General features: G+C 32.2%; 2 protein-coding genes across 3 annotated transcripts; both read right to left on the bottom strand.

Moving 5' to 3' along the window:
- Window positions 1-65: 65 nt before the first annotated feature.
- Window positions 66-9,749, bottom strand: LOC125674098 (uncharacterized). 2 transcript variants are annotated; one of them, XM_056166082.1, is made up of 7 exons: window positions 9,615-9,749; window positions 3,283-3,472; window positions 1,667-1,741; window positions 1,338-1,481; window positions 909-1,013; window positions 407-531; window positions 66-226 (listed from the first exon to the last, which is right to left on the bottom strand). In XM_056166082.1, the coding sequence occupies exons 2-7, from the start codon at window positions 3,470-3,472 to the stop codon at window positions 209-211; spliced, it is 657 nt and encodes a 218-aa protein (XP_056022057.1). In that variant the 5' UTR covers window positions 9,615-9,749; the 3' UTR covers window positions 66-208. The 2 variants fall into 2 exon arrangements, with proteins under 2 accessions (XP_056022057.1, XP_056022053.1); XM_056166078.1 differs by having other exon boundaries at window positions 3,283-3,492; window positions 9,615-9,737.
- Window positions 9,750-11,110: 1,361 nt separating this feature from the next.
- LOC125664472 (arylacetamide deacetylase-like) lies at window positions 11,111-13,917 on the bottom strand. The gene is given in 5 exon segments (XM_056144954.1): window positions 11,111-11,262; window positions 11,265-11,674; window positions 11,773-11,836; window positions 11,931-12,054; window positions 13,795-13,917. Coding segments are annotated over 5 exon segments (873 nt in total).
- Between the last annotated feature and the right edge of the window lie 3,713 nt (window positions 13,918-17,630).

Genomic DNA, 17,630 nt, shown 5'->3' with positions numbered 1-17,630 from the left:
ACGCCATTGGGACCAAAATTTTCAAGTTCCATAGGTATGGTTTAAGTTTTCATTATTTTCCTATATTTTCCTTTTAAATATGTATATACAGTTGTACGTGTTACCTATAGGGAGAGCTCCGCTCTCACGGCCCTTCGGGCCGTGAGAGGGCTTCGTCCTCTATTAATTTACATTATTACAGGTAATTCTGTATTATATGTGCTTTTGTTCACTCCTTGTCATTTATCTGGAAAATAAATGGCACAATCACTCAGCTTAAGTTTTTCTTGTTTTCCTACAATGGTACAAGCAACAAAAACAAGCTTCGGAAAAGGCATTTAACTTTACTATAAAGGTGTAAGCTTTGTTTAATGAAAAGTTGTGAATATAAATGATTGAACTGCATTTGTAAGTTGTGACGTCATACCGTTTTCATCATCCGTGGAATACATGTCCCGAGGGCAATTGGAATTTGGAACAAAAACAGTTCGGAATCTCTTTTTTCTTCTTCTTTATACTGTATTGTGGTCACCATTTTCGAATCTCTTGTGTCTATGTATCAAAGAATATACAATGTATATTCTATTTAGTGACCAACTGTTATAAAAATTCTTTTATCAAAGCCAGTTCTTTGAAGGAAGTTATATGATTCGAATTCTAAGTGTAAATTCATTTTGATGCACTCTCTTTTTTTAAAAATTAATTGTCGACTTCCTTGAACAAAAATCGATTCACCTTGTGTTCTAGTTACAATTATGTATACATGTACATGTATTTCTCATCTAGGAGTGTGAAAGGAAGTAATGTAATGTTTTAAGAATCGTGTAGAACAAATATCGTCGGTATCATACACTCTCTTCATTTAAAAAAACCCCAAAGACACGGAAATTACCAATCACATCAAGTAATATGAACGAATAAAGACTTACAATGCTCACAAAGCGCTTTATGGAATTCATTGCATCTTACGAACATTCTCCGGAATTTGCCTCCATTAAGTTTTCTAGCCATTTCGCATTGAAAATGTGTAGATTCTTGTGGATAAAAAGCATTTGCAATATAGTCAACTATAGAGTTTGAATAAAAAATTAGATTGTCAACCACAAAACCAATAAGATCTATAAAATTTAAATATATACATGGATACTGAAATACATATATGTTTCATTATAAAAGTTACAGCTATATGAGACGGTGAATTTGGCTTGTCATTATATTTCTCTGCCTTTTCATGACTCATCTTTAAATGAGTCCATTATTAGTATTGCATTAAAACACCAGTTGAGTTATAGATTGTGTAGTAACTTATCATATATTACACTGCTTAAAAACGATTGAAACATTGTTACACTACCTACTCTTTAATGCAATCTCATTGACGATAAATTCCTGTCCTTCAGCGAATCTAGAAATGTCACGTAATTTTCCAATCATATATGGTGAAGTAATGTTGGATATTCTTTCCGTCCGACAATGTTTTCGTATTGAAATTTTATCGGTCCCTAAATTGAAATACATTTAATGACCATATTACCCGCATTTCTAGCTGTCTAGCTATATGTATCTAAAACAAATATATCGAGAAGATAAAGATGACTGCACTGAATAAACAGTATATCAAGCTTCAATAATATTAAGATAATTACAAAATTTAAATCACGGCAGACAGCTAAAATAATCTTTTCACCGTTCTGACAGAAATGGTGGAAGTCGTGAGTGAGGAACCGTCTGTGCCTTTCTATCACCCGGGAACATACCTCGCCTACAATGGACGAAATATATATATAGATCTAAACAGATTCATTGCACATACACATACTCATTGTTCGAGTCAAACATGGCATTTAAAACTCGCATTTCTTGCCCACTAGTGTTCCATGAAATTACCATGATTATGTGTTTGGTTTAAATTTCATTACACTCAAATAATAGAGGATATCTTTAATTATTTGAAGATATCATCAATTCATTTGATCCATGCAACAATTCAGTTACGGTTCTCATCAAATAATTAATGATATCTTAAAATCTAGATTATTGCGCGCATTAATTGAATTGTTGATTGCATTTAAAAATTATTCTGTTACTCTCTTCAAATGAATTGATGATATCAACATTTGGATTGACACGCGGTATAATCCAATTGAAGAAAGTAATAATTCAATGAAAGCGCGCATTGCTTCGATTAATCTGCGCAATAATTGAACTGTTGATCTCTTGAAATCAATTAATGGCATTATTAATCTAACTGGTACAGGCAATTATTATTATTTTGAGAGAGAGAGAGACACACACACACACACACACACACACACACACACACACACACACACAGAGAGAGAGAGAGAGAGAGAGAGAGAGAGAGAGAGAGAGAGAGAGTATCTAATTAGAAATATCAACGATTCCATATATTCACAATTGAATTGATCATCTCTTTAATTGAACTATTGCTCTTTTTTTTTAAAGAATTGATACGCGTATTAACTCCTTATACAAAATCGTTGTAAATAGTTAAATAATACATTTGATAGACTAAAAAATAAATAATCAATACTGAGCTCGAAATTAAATTTGGCGAGCAAATATTCCACCACATTGATGCGCGCATCAATTCAATTGATGAGAGCAATAATTAATTTGAGACACGCATCATATTCAATTAATGCACGCAATATTTTGATTGATGCGCGCATCAATTCAGTTGATGAGAGACATAATAGATTTGATGCGCGAATCAGTTGGAGTTTTGTGCCTGATGATTAATCAAATGATTTTTTTAAATGATTAAAGATATATTCTGTCATTTCAGTTTATGTTAATTTGGCACTCCACAGAAATGAAGATCCAACAAAAATTAGTTATACACCCCAACTGAAAAATGAACGAAATTTGACCATAGATATAAAAATTGGGGATTCTCAATTAGATAAGTATTTGTTTCGTTATATAATGATCAAAATGCTATGATTTTATTCATACATGTATCTATGCGATCAAAATATAGATTCTAAGTATCAACGGAAAGATTATTCCCGGGTCAAATTCAAGGTGGGTCAACAGGAGATAAGTAAAATATGCAGATAAAATTAAGTATTACCTGAAATCTTTCACATGGTTATGTATAGTTATTTTTTGATATAGAAGTAATTTGTAGGACTTTCAGAAAGAGTATGTATCCACGATAGATTCACACCAGCCGTATAAGATTTCGGAAAGGCCAATCAATGAAAACTTAAGGTTATAAAATGTTTAAAACAGGACACTAATTCGGACGATCCTTTTCAGATCAGATCAAATTCTTGCCTCTACAACCCAGATCGTAGATCAGGGCATCTAGCCATACACTCTCAAAGTCCTCCATTCGCCTCAGGTTGTAGTCCTGAATTCTTGCGGGTATGTCGGCGGCTAGGTGTCTGTAACCAGTGTCCTCGAACTCCTCAGTACAAATCTCGTCTGCTGTATGCCACGTCATCTTATGATCCGTTACCAACATCTGTATATTTTCAAAGTACGCTGATGAAGAGAAAAGAAATTACGCTATTCGGTACAAATGTCTGAATTATGAACAAATGATATTGTTTGTTTACTGAAATGAAATGTATTGAATATAATTTGGATTATTTCTCGAATTACATATATCATATCTGACAAGTCACGTGATGAGCTAAGGTACGGACGTACTTTTTTTGCTCCGTCAATTCGACCGTCATTTTCACTCTTTAATTCGAGAAATTAATGCGATTTTCTCAGAGTTTGGAGTTTGGATAGATAGTGTATATATTTCTTGACTCTTGACACAATTTCTCAAGGTGATCTTGTTTTTGGACTGTTTTTGTGAATTTAGACCTGTGCTGAGCGTGAATAGGTGTTCACAATCTACTCACGGTGCCTGTGTTTTTCGAACGGCGTTTCAGAGTCTCATAGTGTCTTAGATAACGAAATTATGGAGTGGACACAAACTCTTAAGCCAGTTTATATGCGGAACAGAGACATTCAAACAACAAAAAGTAAATATTTCACCGACTTTGACATTGCAGAAGCCGTGAGCGTAACAGTCTCGGATGTGATATGTGTACAAAGAGATAGAGATCTGTGGAGGATCTACATAAAGTCTGCGGAGAGTAGATCGAAATTAGTTACTGAAGGATTCTCACTTGGAAGCAGATCAATCCAGGTTTATGACACGAACCCATTCTCTGCGGGTACAGACTCTCCTGATGAGAAAGTTGTTCGAGTCCTAATTAAAGGTATACCTCTATCGGTTGAAGATTCAAGTATTAAAAAGATGCTCAAAGGCTTAGGTCTAGGAGTAGAATTAACAAGTGATATCAAATATGAAAAAATCAGACATCCTAAAACCCACAGAATGACTGAAATATTAAATGGAAATCGTTTTGTGTATATGTCGCCTCTAGAGAATGGAAAATTCCTTCCACGCTGTGCGTCATGTGCAGGTTTACGCTGTACCATATCTCACAAAGGCCAACCCCTACGGGAACGAAAGAAGCAGTGCACAAACTGCTGGGCAGATGACCATTACAAAAATGCTTGCGAATTCGAGCAGAGTTGTAGAATATGCAAGCTACCAAGTCACTTTCCGGGATCGGATAAATGCAGATCATATGTCACTCACCAGGAGGACATAGTATGCTTCTCTGGAAAAGATAACCCTCTTTCAAATTTCTTCCCTACTGAGTTAAAGGTTTTCGGGCAAACATATCCTTCAGCCGAACATGCTTTCCAACACATCAAATCCTTACGTTCTGGTCATCTTAACCGTGCAGAAGCCGTAAGTAAAGCTGAAACCGCCTTAGATGCCAAACGTGTAGGAGGTCAGGTCCTGGAATCTGATGCTTGGATTACATCTAAAGACTCCGTTATGCGGGAAATACTGGAATCTAAACTACAGCATTGTTCACAATTCAGAAGTGCTTTTAAAAAAATCAGAAAATCAGATATTCTGGTGGAATCGACGTGGGATACTTATTGGGGTAGCGGGCTGAACGTGACCGGAACATCTCATACTCTAATGCAACATTGGCCAGGTGAAAATAAGCTTGGACGTATCCTCGACGGCATGGCAGCCAAATTGCAGCGTACGGACGAAAATTCAGCAACCAACAATTCCTCTAGATCAACAAGAAACAAGCAGGGCAAAAAACAGAGTTAAGTCTACCAAACAAAAAAACCAAAAAAACAAAAAAACCGCTAGTCAGTCATACGCATGAACAAGTTAAATATTATTTCAGTGAACTGCAGGGGTTTAAATACTGCAGAAAAACGTATAAAATTTTATACCTGGATTAATGATAGCTGTTTTGATGTAATATTTATGCAAGAAACCCACTATATTGAAAAAAATGTACTAAATTATGATGCAAGGTGGAAAGGTATATCAATACATTGCTTTTCCGATTCAATTTTCAGTAGAGGAGTTTCAATATTATTTAATAAAGATTTGAATTTCAAAATACTAAATATACATAAATCTAATGAAGGCAGGAAACTCATGGTTAACATAGCATATGATGAAAAAATTATTACATTAGTTAATTTATATGCTCCAAACGATATCAATTATAGATGTGATTTTTTTAAACGGGCTAAAGAATGGATTAGTAAATATACAGCAAATTTTGATAATCTATTGATATGTGGTGACCTTAATTGCTCAACAGAAATGAATCAGATAAAAGTGTTATAATTTTAAAACAACTACTGAACAAGCTCGATTTACACGACATGTGGAAAACTATGAAAAGCGGAAAAAAAGGATATTCATGGTGTAACGGAGTAAATATCCCACAAGTAGAATAGATTATATTTTACTATCCGATACCTTTTGTTTTCAATGTGAAAATATAAGGCTTCAAAACATTCCTGGTTCACACTCAAACGGTACTAGGATGTCTGATCATAAGTGTTTAATTTTTTCTTTGATTGTAAATGAAAACCTTAGAGGTCCAGGATACTGGAAATTTAACACATCTTTAATTGAAAATGAAACCTTCATGAACGAAATGAATACATTCCTGAAAAACTATAATTTCGATAAAGAAAATGCACTAGATTCATGGGAAAATTTGAAAAGGAATATAAAAACAAAATGTATAAATTTATCGAAAAATATATCTAAATCTTACAAAAACAAAATAAATTCTATTCAAGGAGAAATAAGTAAGATAGAAGACTTGCCATATGAAAAAATAGATATGAATAGAAAAAGAAAATTAGAAAATGAATTGACAGAATTAATAAACAAAAAGGCAAAAGGTGCACAGGTAAGATCAAGGGCAAAATGGATTGAAGAGGGAGAAAGAAATACCTCTTATTTTTTAAATTTAGAAAAGAGACGACAAATATCAAATGTGATAAAATCATTAAAAAATGAAAAAGGTACAGTTTTTGATGAAGATGAAATATTAGATTCTACATGCAATTTTTATGAAAAATTGTATACATCAAATAATGAAAATGATAATAAAGTGAATGAATATTTAAGTAATATACAATTAGAATATAGTCTAAATGATGAAGAAAAAAATGAATTAGACACCCTTCCCTCACTATCAGAATGTACGGAAACAGTATTCATTATGAAAAAAAAATAAATCACCCGGATCTGATGGATTACCGTGTGAATTCTATCAAACTTTCTGGGAAAACATAAAACAACATTATTATTGCACTCTTCAAGAAATCTTCCAAAAGAATACAATGACATATTCACAAAGACTATCTTTAATTACTCTCTTATTTAAAAAAGGAGACCCGCAGAGTCTTAACAATTATAGGCCTATTAGTCTTACAAATACTGATTATAAAATAATAGCTTTTCTTTTAGCTAATAGACTACAAAAAGTGTTGGATAAAGCAATACATGTTAATCAATCAGCTTATATAAAAGGGAGAAATATAGCTCTGAATGCAAGGTTAATTATTGATATTTTTGAATATTGTGAAGAAAATGATATAGAATCAATAATGTTATTTCTTGATTTCCAAAAAGCGTTCGACTCTGTGGAATGGAACTTTATGACGAAAGTTCTTAAAAAATTTAACTTTGGCGAAAACTTTCTCAAATGGGTCAACATACTATACAATAAACCTATATTTAAAATAAAAAATAATGGATGGATGTCCAAAACATGCAATATGCAGAGAGGTATAAGACAAGGATGTCCCATCTCTGCAATATTATTTCTTTTTGTTATAGAAATATTAGCGGTAAATATTAGATCGAATTCAAATATTAATGGATTTCAAAAACCAGGAATGACTAACAGTATTAAGATTATACAACATGCAGATGATTGTACTCTTCCTCTTAAAGATGAAACCTCTCTAGAACATTCTTTAAAAGTCATAGCAAAATTCAGCAATGTTTCGGGTATGCATTTAAATATGTCAAAAACAGAATGTATATTAACGGGTCCTCACAAATATCATTATAAACAAATTAGAAATGTTAACGTAAACAATGATAGCATAAAAACTCTTGGAATTTATATAGGACACAACAAAGAAATATGTTATAAAAACAATTGGACAAAAATTGTAGATGACTTAGAAAAACTGTTTGAATCATGGAAAAAAAGAAAACTAACCATTTTTGGTAAAGTTTGTGTCATCAATAGCCTAGCAATATCAAAGATTATATATGTTGGATCAGTTCTGAGCTTTCCAAATGAAGAAGTAATTAAGAAATTTCAAAGTTTGTTATATAACTATATATGGAACAAAAGAGATAGAATTAAAAGAAATACACAGATTGGAAATGTCCTAAAGGGAGGCATTGGAATTGTCGATGTATCTTTGAAATTAAAATCCATAAAAGTATCTTGGATAAACAGGATTTCAAGCGAGAGAAACTCTCTATTCTTTTTTGTAGATAGTTTGTGCAAAGAAAGAGACTTTGATTTTGAATATCTATGTAAAACAAATATTACGAAATCAAATGATTATCAAATAATGGAACATTTTCCTCTATTCTACAAGGAAATGCTTGTATTTTTCAACGAATGTAAAAAAAAATAAAAAACAATTTTATCTGAATGCATTATTGAAAGAACCGTTGTGGTGTAATAAAAATTTTATGTACAAAAACAAGCCAATATTTTTTCATAATTGGCTGAGGAGCGGTTTTAAATTTTTGAATGATATTGTAAATGAAAATGGCATAAAACCTTTGGAATGGTTTGATGACAAACTTATATGTAAAAAAAACTGGATGTGTGAATATATGATTATAAAAACAGTTATAACAAAAACCTTCAAAAGTTATGAATTTTCAAATATACGATACGAAAACATTTTTCATGGGAATACATCATACGATTTATTATGTAAAGGACATGTTAAAGTGTGTGATATCAATTCAAAGTTGATTTACGAAATTCTTTGTCATGAAAAATTTATACCTCCATTACACCAAACACATTACGGAAAGGTTTTTGAAATAACAAAAACGGCTTGGAAATCTATTTATGAACAAAAAATCTTATCCATAAGAGACAGAAGTATATCAGAATTTAATTATAAATTATTAAATAATCTATTGTGTAACAGAGAATTGCTGAAGAAATGGAAGATAGTAGAAAATGATTTTTGTGTCTTTTGCAGAGATGCTAAAGAAAACAATGAACATCTTATCTTAAAATGTAAAAATGTTTCTCATATATGGGACATTGTTAAACAAATTTTAAAATTTGATATATCGTGGAAAACAATTGTGATAGGATTTTACTATGAAAACAATGAAAAGACACTCTTTTTGAATAGCATAATATCTCTTATTGCCTGTAAAATATACAAGTATAAAATGTATTGTAGATTAGATAACAAAGACGAAAAACCTCAAGAAATATGTAACCACATAAAAAGTAAATTGAATTTTTATACAGAAGTGTACACAAAAATTCAGGATAAAAAATATGCTAAAGTTATGAAAGCAATTAAAGACAAATTGTAATTTATACACCTTTGCAGGTATGACTTTTTATAATATGAAACCTCTGACAAATATCTGTCTATGCACATTTTTAACTATGTTACAATGTGAGTTTATTTTGAACAATTTGAATTGATTACAAACAACTATATTTCTATATCAAATAAAATTTTGTAATAAACCTTTTATATACTGGTATTTTGCAAAAAGTTCCCACTATGAGGAGGGGTCCTGTCCTCCTATAGTGCTGCCATGGGGGTTGTGATATGAACTTTTGAATTGTTAACCCCGCATATGGCAGTTTCAGGTTCTTTATGTACATAATTATATTGTTGTGTTGTTGGTTTTTCCGTAAAAATAAGAACCTTTTTTGCCATAACATGTTAATAAATTTTGTTATATAACAGTATATTATATGTGTGTGTGTTTGTATGTATGCATATATGTTTGTGTTTTCTCTATGTAGAAATTTATATGATAAATTTATATATATGTATATGTATGCCTATATACATCTAATCCAAGGGGCCCCTGGCACCCTAGGTAAAGATTATAAGGGGGTCTCTGCGGAGACTTTACCCCGAAATAGTAATGTATTTTGGAATTAAAGACTGATATATGTGGAAAAAAAAAATAAATATCTGACACAGATTCACATATTGTATAATTATTTATTTGGACTTACCGACAGCTGAAAATGAATATACAATCCAAAATATTACTTTCCTGTTTTTCTGTTCTGCTGTCTTAAAGTAATCACAAAATAAGTCTTAATTGGGGAAGCAAACATAGATTGTTTTAATAAGGAAGTTGATGAATATTTTTGAAGTGTGGTACGCACAATATTAATTACATTCCCTGAGAATGGATTCTATTTGTAGACATGTAGTACATGCACATTTAAACAACTATCAATACTGAAACCTACAATTACAACGCACTATCATGAATTCTTACTTTATTAAATAATCTTCATGTCTATTAGCAATAACAATATATATATATATATATATATATATATATATATATATATAGAACATAGACAGTCTGCACTAGGATGATCATTATTACATATTTACTCACAATTTGCCAGCAGTATACAAAGGAGTAACGAAGGACTTACACACACGATAGAGCTTGTCAAGCCCTTTTACTATTCTTTCGTAAAATAAGATATCTCTTCAAATCAGAGAGATATCTCTTTAAACTAGAGAAATATCTCTATTAGTTGTAGAGATACCTCTGTAAGTTAGATAGATATCTTTTTTACGCTAGGGAGATATTGCTTTAACTAAAAGAGACATCAGATATTTCTTTACGCTTGGGTGATACCTCTTTCTCTTTAAGAGATCAAGTTGCCGAGGGTCAAGTTTAGCTCGCATATTTTTTTCAATTTGTTTCTTTATGTTTTATTACCCGTATACACTTCACATGCGGTAAAAGTAAAAACTTCGCCCAGGATTCCAGCCATCGTGGTAAGATTTGCTTTGGCGGACTTTCGGTTTGAGGAGAATTCCTTAAGAATTTGAACTAATAAAAAGTATTGAAAAGAAATATCTCGTTCTCTTTGAGAGATATCTCTTTTTCAACGATTAAAGAGATGTTTCTTATACTTTCAGAGATATCTCTCTAGGGATTCTTAGAGAGATCTCCTTTTAAGTGAAGGAGATATCTTTCAAATTAGAAGAGACATCTCTCTAATTGAAAGAGATATATCTTAAAGTGAAAGAGATATCTCTCTAAGTGAAAGAAATATCTCTCTAAGTGTAAGAGATATCTCTAAGAGTAAAAGATATCTCTCTAAGTGAAAGATGTATTTCTCTAAGTAAAAGAGATATCTCTTAAAATCAATTTAAAGAGATATCTTATTTTTCGAATAAATAGTAAAAGGGCTTGCCATACAAAGCCCCAATCTCAAATATGACTTGAATGTAGATTATGCACACCCATTATAATAAAATGTATACCAAATGATTTGTTTGTTATATTTCTAATTTTGTTGCGTTTGTAAAACCATTCAGTTTTCAGTGACGGATCTAGAAGGGGGGGGGGGGTATTAAGGGGTTGCGTACCTCTTGGTTGAATATTAGTAACAAAATTATATTTTATGGCCATTTTGTAGTCTTTAAACCTCCTCTTCTTGGACGAAAAAGGTATAAACTACATGTACATGTACATGGGTCATGTAACAGTTCCGCCACAGAAAGGTAGTTTTCTTTTAGTTAGCTTATCTTTTACTTCATTAAATAATGTCTTATTGTCTGAATCACTAATGTCTGTTTTCTTTTTTCTAAGTTTTTCAGATCGTATATATTCACTAGGAAGATACTCATTTGATCAAACAAAAATTGATATTTTCCTCACCTAAAGTCACCAGACGTATGTTGGTTGTTCTTGAATGCACTGAAGAGTGATAAATCTAAGTTAAGGTAATGCAAGAAATATAACGCTTGATGGGGATTGTTAACGCTGTTTCGTAGATAATCTACGTTTTCTGTAAAACTTGTCGTTTTCAGGTTCACCGCCTGTAACACAGGCACCAACAGAAGCAGCATTGCTATTTTCCCACGCATTTCTTTGCGAAGTTGTGCTGCCGCTGCCAAGTTCCCACCAGAACTGTCTCCACCTACAGGGATACGTCCCGGGTTGATTCCGACGTCTTCAGCATTGTTAAATACGTATGAAATTACGTCGGTTACGTCATTCAAACCAGCGGGATAGGGATTTTGGGGACTCAGTCTGTATCTAGAACAAGAGAAGACAGATGTACTAGGATTTACTGAATGTGAGGATAACGTGTTTATTGTCATGTTAGCTATTCACCAAGTACTCAGTAATCTTACTCAACAGATATGACAACAACATCAGCGTCCTTGGAAAGCTTTTGGCTGAGAAGGTCGTAGTTGTCTAAAGCAGAAGACGACGAAGATTGTGTAAATTAAAGTGTTAATTTAATTAACAAAATCACTAACATGTAAATTACAAGAGAGGAACTACTGACCAACCGATAGAAAGGTCCAGCCTCCGCCATGGATGTATATGAGTACTGGTCTGTTGGATTTCTGTACCGATGACAAAGGTTCGTACATCCGTACAGGCACTCCACTCATTACTCTGTTGGTTATCTGTCAGAAAATGGAACTAAAGCCCTGTATAGGAGTACGTGTACATTGGACATTTCAGAGTCAAAAAGATATAGGCAGATGATATTTTAAAGGGACTGATTCACGATTTTCCACAAAATTTTCTTTTTCACTTTTAATGATCAAAATCTATTGTCTAATGTGTTTAAAAAATTTCACATAAAAATTAAAGTTATACATTTTCATAGAAGCTCATTTTAGAGAGTTTATTATTTGTTTTGTAAACAAAGATTGCGGTATGTTACTGTTTACGAAATTTTCAGAAGAAATGGATATCGATCTAAATTTATCATTTCTTTCACATTGCAAACATTTTGGGGTAAAAGATGTCATCTAAAAGTTAAAGTTTGTGACTATGCAAACTTAAAATGCTTTATATCAGAAAATAGATATTTCACTTGTTTGTTTGTATACATAAAAAGACTCCAGTCTTTGTTTACATAACACAGATTTAAGGTGAAATATTGCATTTATTCTTGCATTCAGAAGGTCAAAAGTTTGGCTGTCAACATTAAATGAGTTATATCTTTAATTTCTAACATCGAAAATAGAAAATATTTTTATGAAAAATCGTGAACCAGTCCCTTTAAAATGTATATATACAAACATTAGCAACAAATTAAATGTCACTCTAACAAGAGGGGAAATATACCGATACTAATATAAGAGATCCATGGGCTACATCGCTCATCTGAGCCGTTGTTTAGGGTAACAAGATCAAACACCAAAGTATAACAAGGTCTTGCCACAAAAAATCTATATGCAAGGTGAAGATAACGAACAGTGATCAATCTCATAACTCCTGTAAGCAATACAAAATAGATAGTTGGGCAAACACGGACCCTTGGACACACAAGAGGTGGGATCAGGTGCCTAGGAGGAGTAAACCATGAAAGCCCTTCCTTAAATAGTTGTAAAACAGGTCAGGTTTTTAAAAGTAGGTGAAAAGGTCAACCACCATTGTGTCACAAGGTCTTGAAATAAAAATCTATATACAAAATGTGCCGTCCATTCCTAATATAGTTCCGGATATCTAATATAATTTTTTCTTAAAGGTAGATCAGTCCAAAGTCATAAAGTCAGAGGACATGATATGAAAATCAGTAAAGAAAGGTCTTGCCATAAAAAATTGTAATAGAGTGATCTTGGGGTTAATGAATGAATTTGGTTATAGATATATGCTTAAATGCATTTTATTTTAGAACAAGATGTGTTTGTGAAACACAAATGCCTCCGATAATGGCCTATTCCAAAGATGGACAAATATCTTGGTACCAGTAGAAAGATCTTGTCACAAGAAATGCTCATGTACAATATGAAAGTTCTAATATATACCATTTAGAACTTATGACCAATGTTAAATTTTTAAAAAGTAGGTCAAATGCCAAGGTCCAACGGTCTAGTACCCACGGACAGGTCTTGTCACAAGGAATACTCATGTGAAATATCAAAGCTCTAGCACTCACTGTTCAAAAGTTATTAGCAAGGTTAAAGTTTTTTAAAGAGTAGGTCAAACTCGTAAGCCAAGGTCACGGGGTCTAAAATGTTGGTACCCACGGAAATGTCTTGTCACAGAGAATATTCATGTGAATTATCAAAGCTCTATCACTTACTGTTCAAAAGTTATTAGCAAAGTTAAAGTTTCAGACAGAATGACAGATAGGACAAAAACTATATACCCCCCCCCCCCCGATCTTCGATCTCAGGGGCATAAAAACCTACATCCACTCCTTTATTCCTCCTTGTAGTGTTCTTGAACTTCATTGGTTGTTTTTTTGGTGAAGTTGCTTTTGGTTGGTTTTTATTGTTTTGGTCATTGACTTTTACCGCCAAAATTGAGCACATTTTGTCTGGTTTTGAGAGAGACTTAATATTGACTTGATATTGAAAACTTTGACTAAGACCTTCAACAAAGAATTTTCCTTCTTATTTGGTAGGTAATTCATTACAAATTATCATTATTGGTAAATGTCAGTTAATATGTCCAGTCTATATACATTTGCAAATTTAATGAGATTCCTTTTGCACTTTAAAGGCTAGATATAGAAAGAAAGATAGTTTTGTTTAAAGCTCATCAATAGCATATATTTAGAGTAAACTGGTGAATCTATCAAGTTACACCTTATTTTATAATCAAGATATTTGATTAATTTGTAAATAGTATTTTTAGACTATTGTATGTAAATTACAGAGTCCATGTACATATCTACATAGATAGATATACCCTGTACATGTATGTGGAAGACTCTTCCCATAGAATGGTAAATATATGATTTCAGTTTTAATGATAATGTATATTTTATGACCATTTATGGGAGAAAATCTGTTCATAACAGTATATGTAACTTTAAGAGTTGTCTCCCTCTCTAAGCAAGCGCCTGTTGGTACCATCCGTTTCTCCGGCTTTGCCCCCCCCCCCCCCCCTTCCGATTACGACAGTGTGTGTGTTGCTTTTTTTTTTTTTTTATACAGTTGACATTGATTTAATTAAGTAAGTACATAATTCTAGTTTTGGGGTAAAATATCCGAAGATATCCACTAAGTATTCCTCACCTGGGGTTGTCAGGGGCCCCTTGGGTTAGAGAGGCATTTAGTTCATATAACTTTTGCTTAATATTTTGATTAAAACTTACTATGCAAAATATTAGGCAAATATCCACCGTTTAAAATGCATAATAATGCATTAGTATGAGGGATCAATAAGTAAGTAAGAAGGTAAATTATTTCCAATTTTGGGCCCAAAGGGCATGCAAAGAATACAAAGTTCATATACATAAATCATAAAAGAATGATTATCCAAAAGGCAGATGAAAAATAAAATTTACAAGTTCATGATAAATCAACTTTTCTTAGTAATGAACAGCTATATATTTAATTGGCAAATTTTTCAATAATATTGTTACATTCGTTGCTCATAAGCCAGATAAGGTTTTGTCTATTACACAGGTTTATAAAATTCTTGCATAAAATGTTCATGGACTCTATGAATGTTTTTTTTAAAAGTGTTGGTATGCTATGCAGTCAAATACAAAATGGAATTCATCTACACAGTCAGACTTGCAGACAGTACATATTCTCTCATTTACATGTGTTTGTGTGTAACGTCCAGTTTCAATAGCCAAAGAATGAGAACTGATTCTGAAATTTGTGAAACATTGCAAAACATGAGGATCACAAATTACTGAAAAAAATATTTTTTCTACAGAATCTTGTTTTGAATAGTGCATAGGTTCGTAATTTACCAAATAGTTTGTCTGCATTGTCTGAGAGTGTATTACACCACAGATATATCTTTCATAAAACTTATTGGTAACAAGTGCAACAATATTTTATCATGTATAGGGCATTGTATATCCAACCTAATTCAAAATGTAATGAATGCTACTGGTCCAGCTGCTTTTGTTATAATCATATAATACCTTGTTTTCATGTACATCATTTCTTAATAAGGAATTTACTTTGGAATTTAAAATTCTTTGTAAAAATTTAAAACAGCTTTTTATGACATCAATATAACATTGGGAATCACCAACACTAGCTTGATTTGAGGCTTTTTATGTACACCACAAATATATTTCAAAAATTTAATGTGCATTTTTTCACATTACATTTTGTTAAAGAAGTTTTCAATACAATAATTGGGGCGTTTTACAGAACATGTATCTGTATTTATTGTTCCCCAGATTTCACACACATGAAGCAGTACAGGTTTTACAGTATGATGATATACAAGTGTATCAGGTTATGTATTTTAGGTTTGATATTTCCAAAACATTTGACAAATTTAAAATTTGCGTTTAAGGCTCTTTTGTAGAGATCAAACTGGCAATTTGTGAATGAGACTGATGAGGAAAAAACAATTACTAGATATTTATATGATGACACTTGTTCAATAATCTGATTTTTATAGAAAAAAAATTCAGCTGATTTTCTACCACTTTTGTAAAATATAATAATTTTTGTCTTCCTGAGATTGACAAACAGGCAATATTTTTCACAGTAGTTCTCAAACTTATTTATACACTGCTGAAGTCCTCTTTCAGTTTTAGAAATTAATACTAAATCATCAGCATAAATATACAATTTAGGGAAATGTCACCTAACTTAACCGGATCATCATTATCATTAAATAAAGATGGTAGACCATTGATTAATATTTTAAAGAGATTTGGGCTTGAGTGATCTCCTTGTCTAACACCCACTTTAGATTCAAATGATCTGGTAAGTTTGTTTTGAAGTTTTACTGACATTGAGTTTGCCGTGTACATATTCTTAATGACCTTATAAAAAGACCCCATTATGTCTAGCTGGTGCAGCCTGTGTAATAAGACAGAGTGTAAAACAGTGTCAAAGGCTTTAAAAAAATCAATGAAGCAAACATACAGTTTGGATTTATTATTTGTATATTTTTGAATTAGGGTTCTAAGTACAAACATATGGTCACTAGTTCTGGCTTTTGGTTGAAAGCCAATTTGAACCTTATCATAAATAATAATATTGTTGGAGTCCAAGTAATTTTGTAACCTGGTATTCAGTGTGCTATTAAATACTTTGGATAAGCAAAGAAAAAGAGTTGTCTCCCTTCATTGTGATTTTGAGATAAGTAATACATCATCTTGATGTGAATTTACATTCATTAACCATATAAGTAATATTGTCAATTATTAATCAATGCACTCTGTGATATCAGTGTTATTTTACATGTATTCCAGGGCTGTAAATATGTACTACATGTGAGATATCCTTCACTGTGATATTAAATTCCCTGAACCCATACAGGAGTTGTTCATTATCAACTTACAAACCTGTTACAAATTCTATATAAAAGATGTGAAAGATCTACTTTAAATAGTTCAGAACATATTGAATAGGTTAAAATTATATTAAAAGTAGGTCAAACTTCCAGGTGAAGGTCACAAGATCACACACCATTGGATCACTTGAAATGTCTTGCCGTAGGGAATGTATCAACAAAATATGAAAGCTCTAACTTAAATAGTTCAAGAGATATTTTTAAAGATTTAACCTATATATATTAGCATAAAAAATGCTGACCCCCTATTGTAGCACCATCCTATCCCCGGGGACCATGATTTTAAAAACTTGAATCTATTCTATGTCAGGAAGCTGTGATGTATATTTCCACTTTTCTGACCCTGTGGTTCTTGAGAAGAAGATCGTTAAAAAAAATTCAAATATATATCTGAATGTAAATCGTTGATCCCCTATTGTGGCCCCGCCCTACCACGGGTACCATGATTTTAACAAACTTGAATAAACTCCATGTCAAGACATTTTCATCTAAGTTTCTACTTTTGTGCCCAAGTGGTTCTTGAGAAGACTTTTAAAGATTTGCCCAATATAATATTCTCTTGTAAAACTTGATGCCCATTGTGGTCCCGTCTTACTCATGGGGACCATGATTTTATCAACCTTAAATCTGCACTATGTCAGGAAGTTTTCATATAGATTTCAACTTTTCTGACCCAGTGTTTCTTTAGAAAAGGATTTTTGTATTGTCCCACCCTGCGTCTAAATGTGTTGTAAATACATGTACC

Source organism: Ostrea edulis, chromosome 1, assembly GCF_947568905.1.
Source record: "Ostrea edulis chromosome 1, xbOstEdul1.1, whole genome shotgun sequence".
NCBI lineage: Eukaryota > Metazoa > Mollusca > Bivalvia > Ostreida > Ostreidae > Ostrea > Ostrea edulis.
Note: the sequence above shows the minus strand (reverse complement) of the source record. Positions and strands in the feature narration are given on the sequence as shown.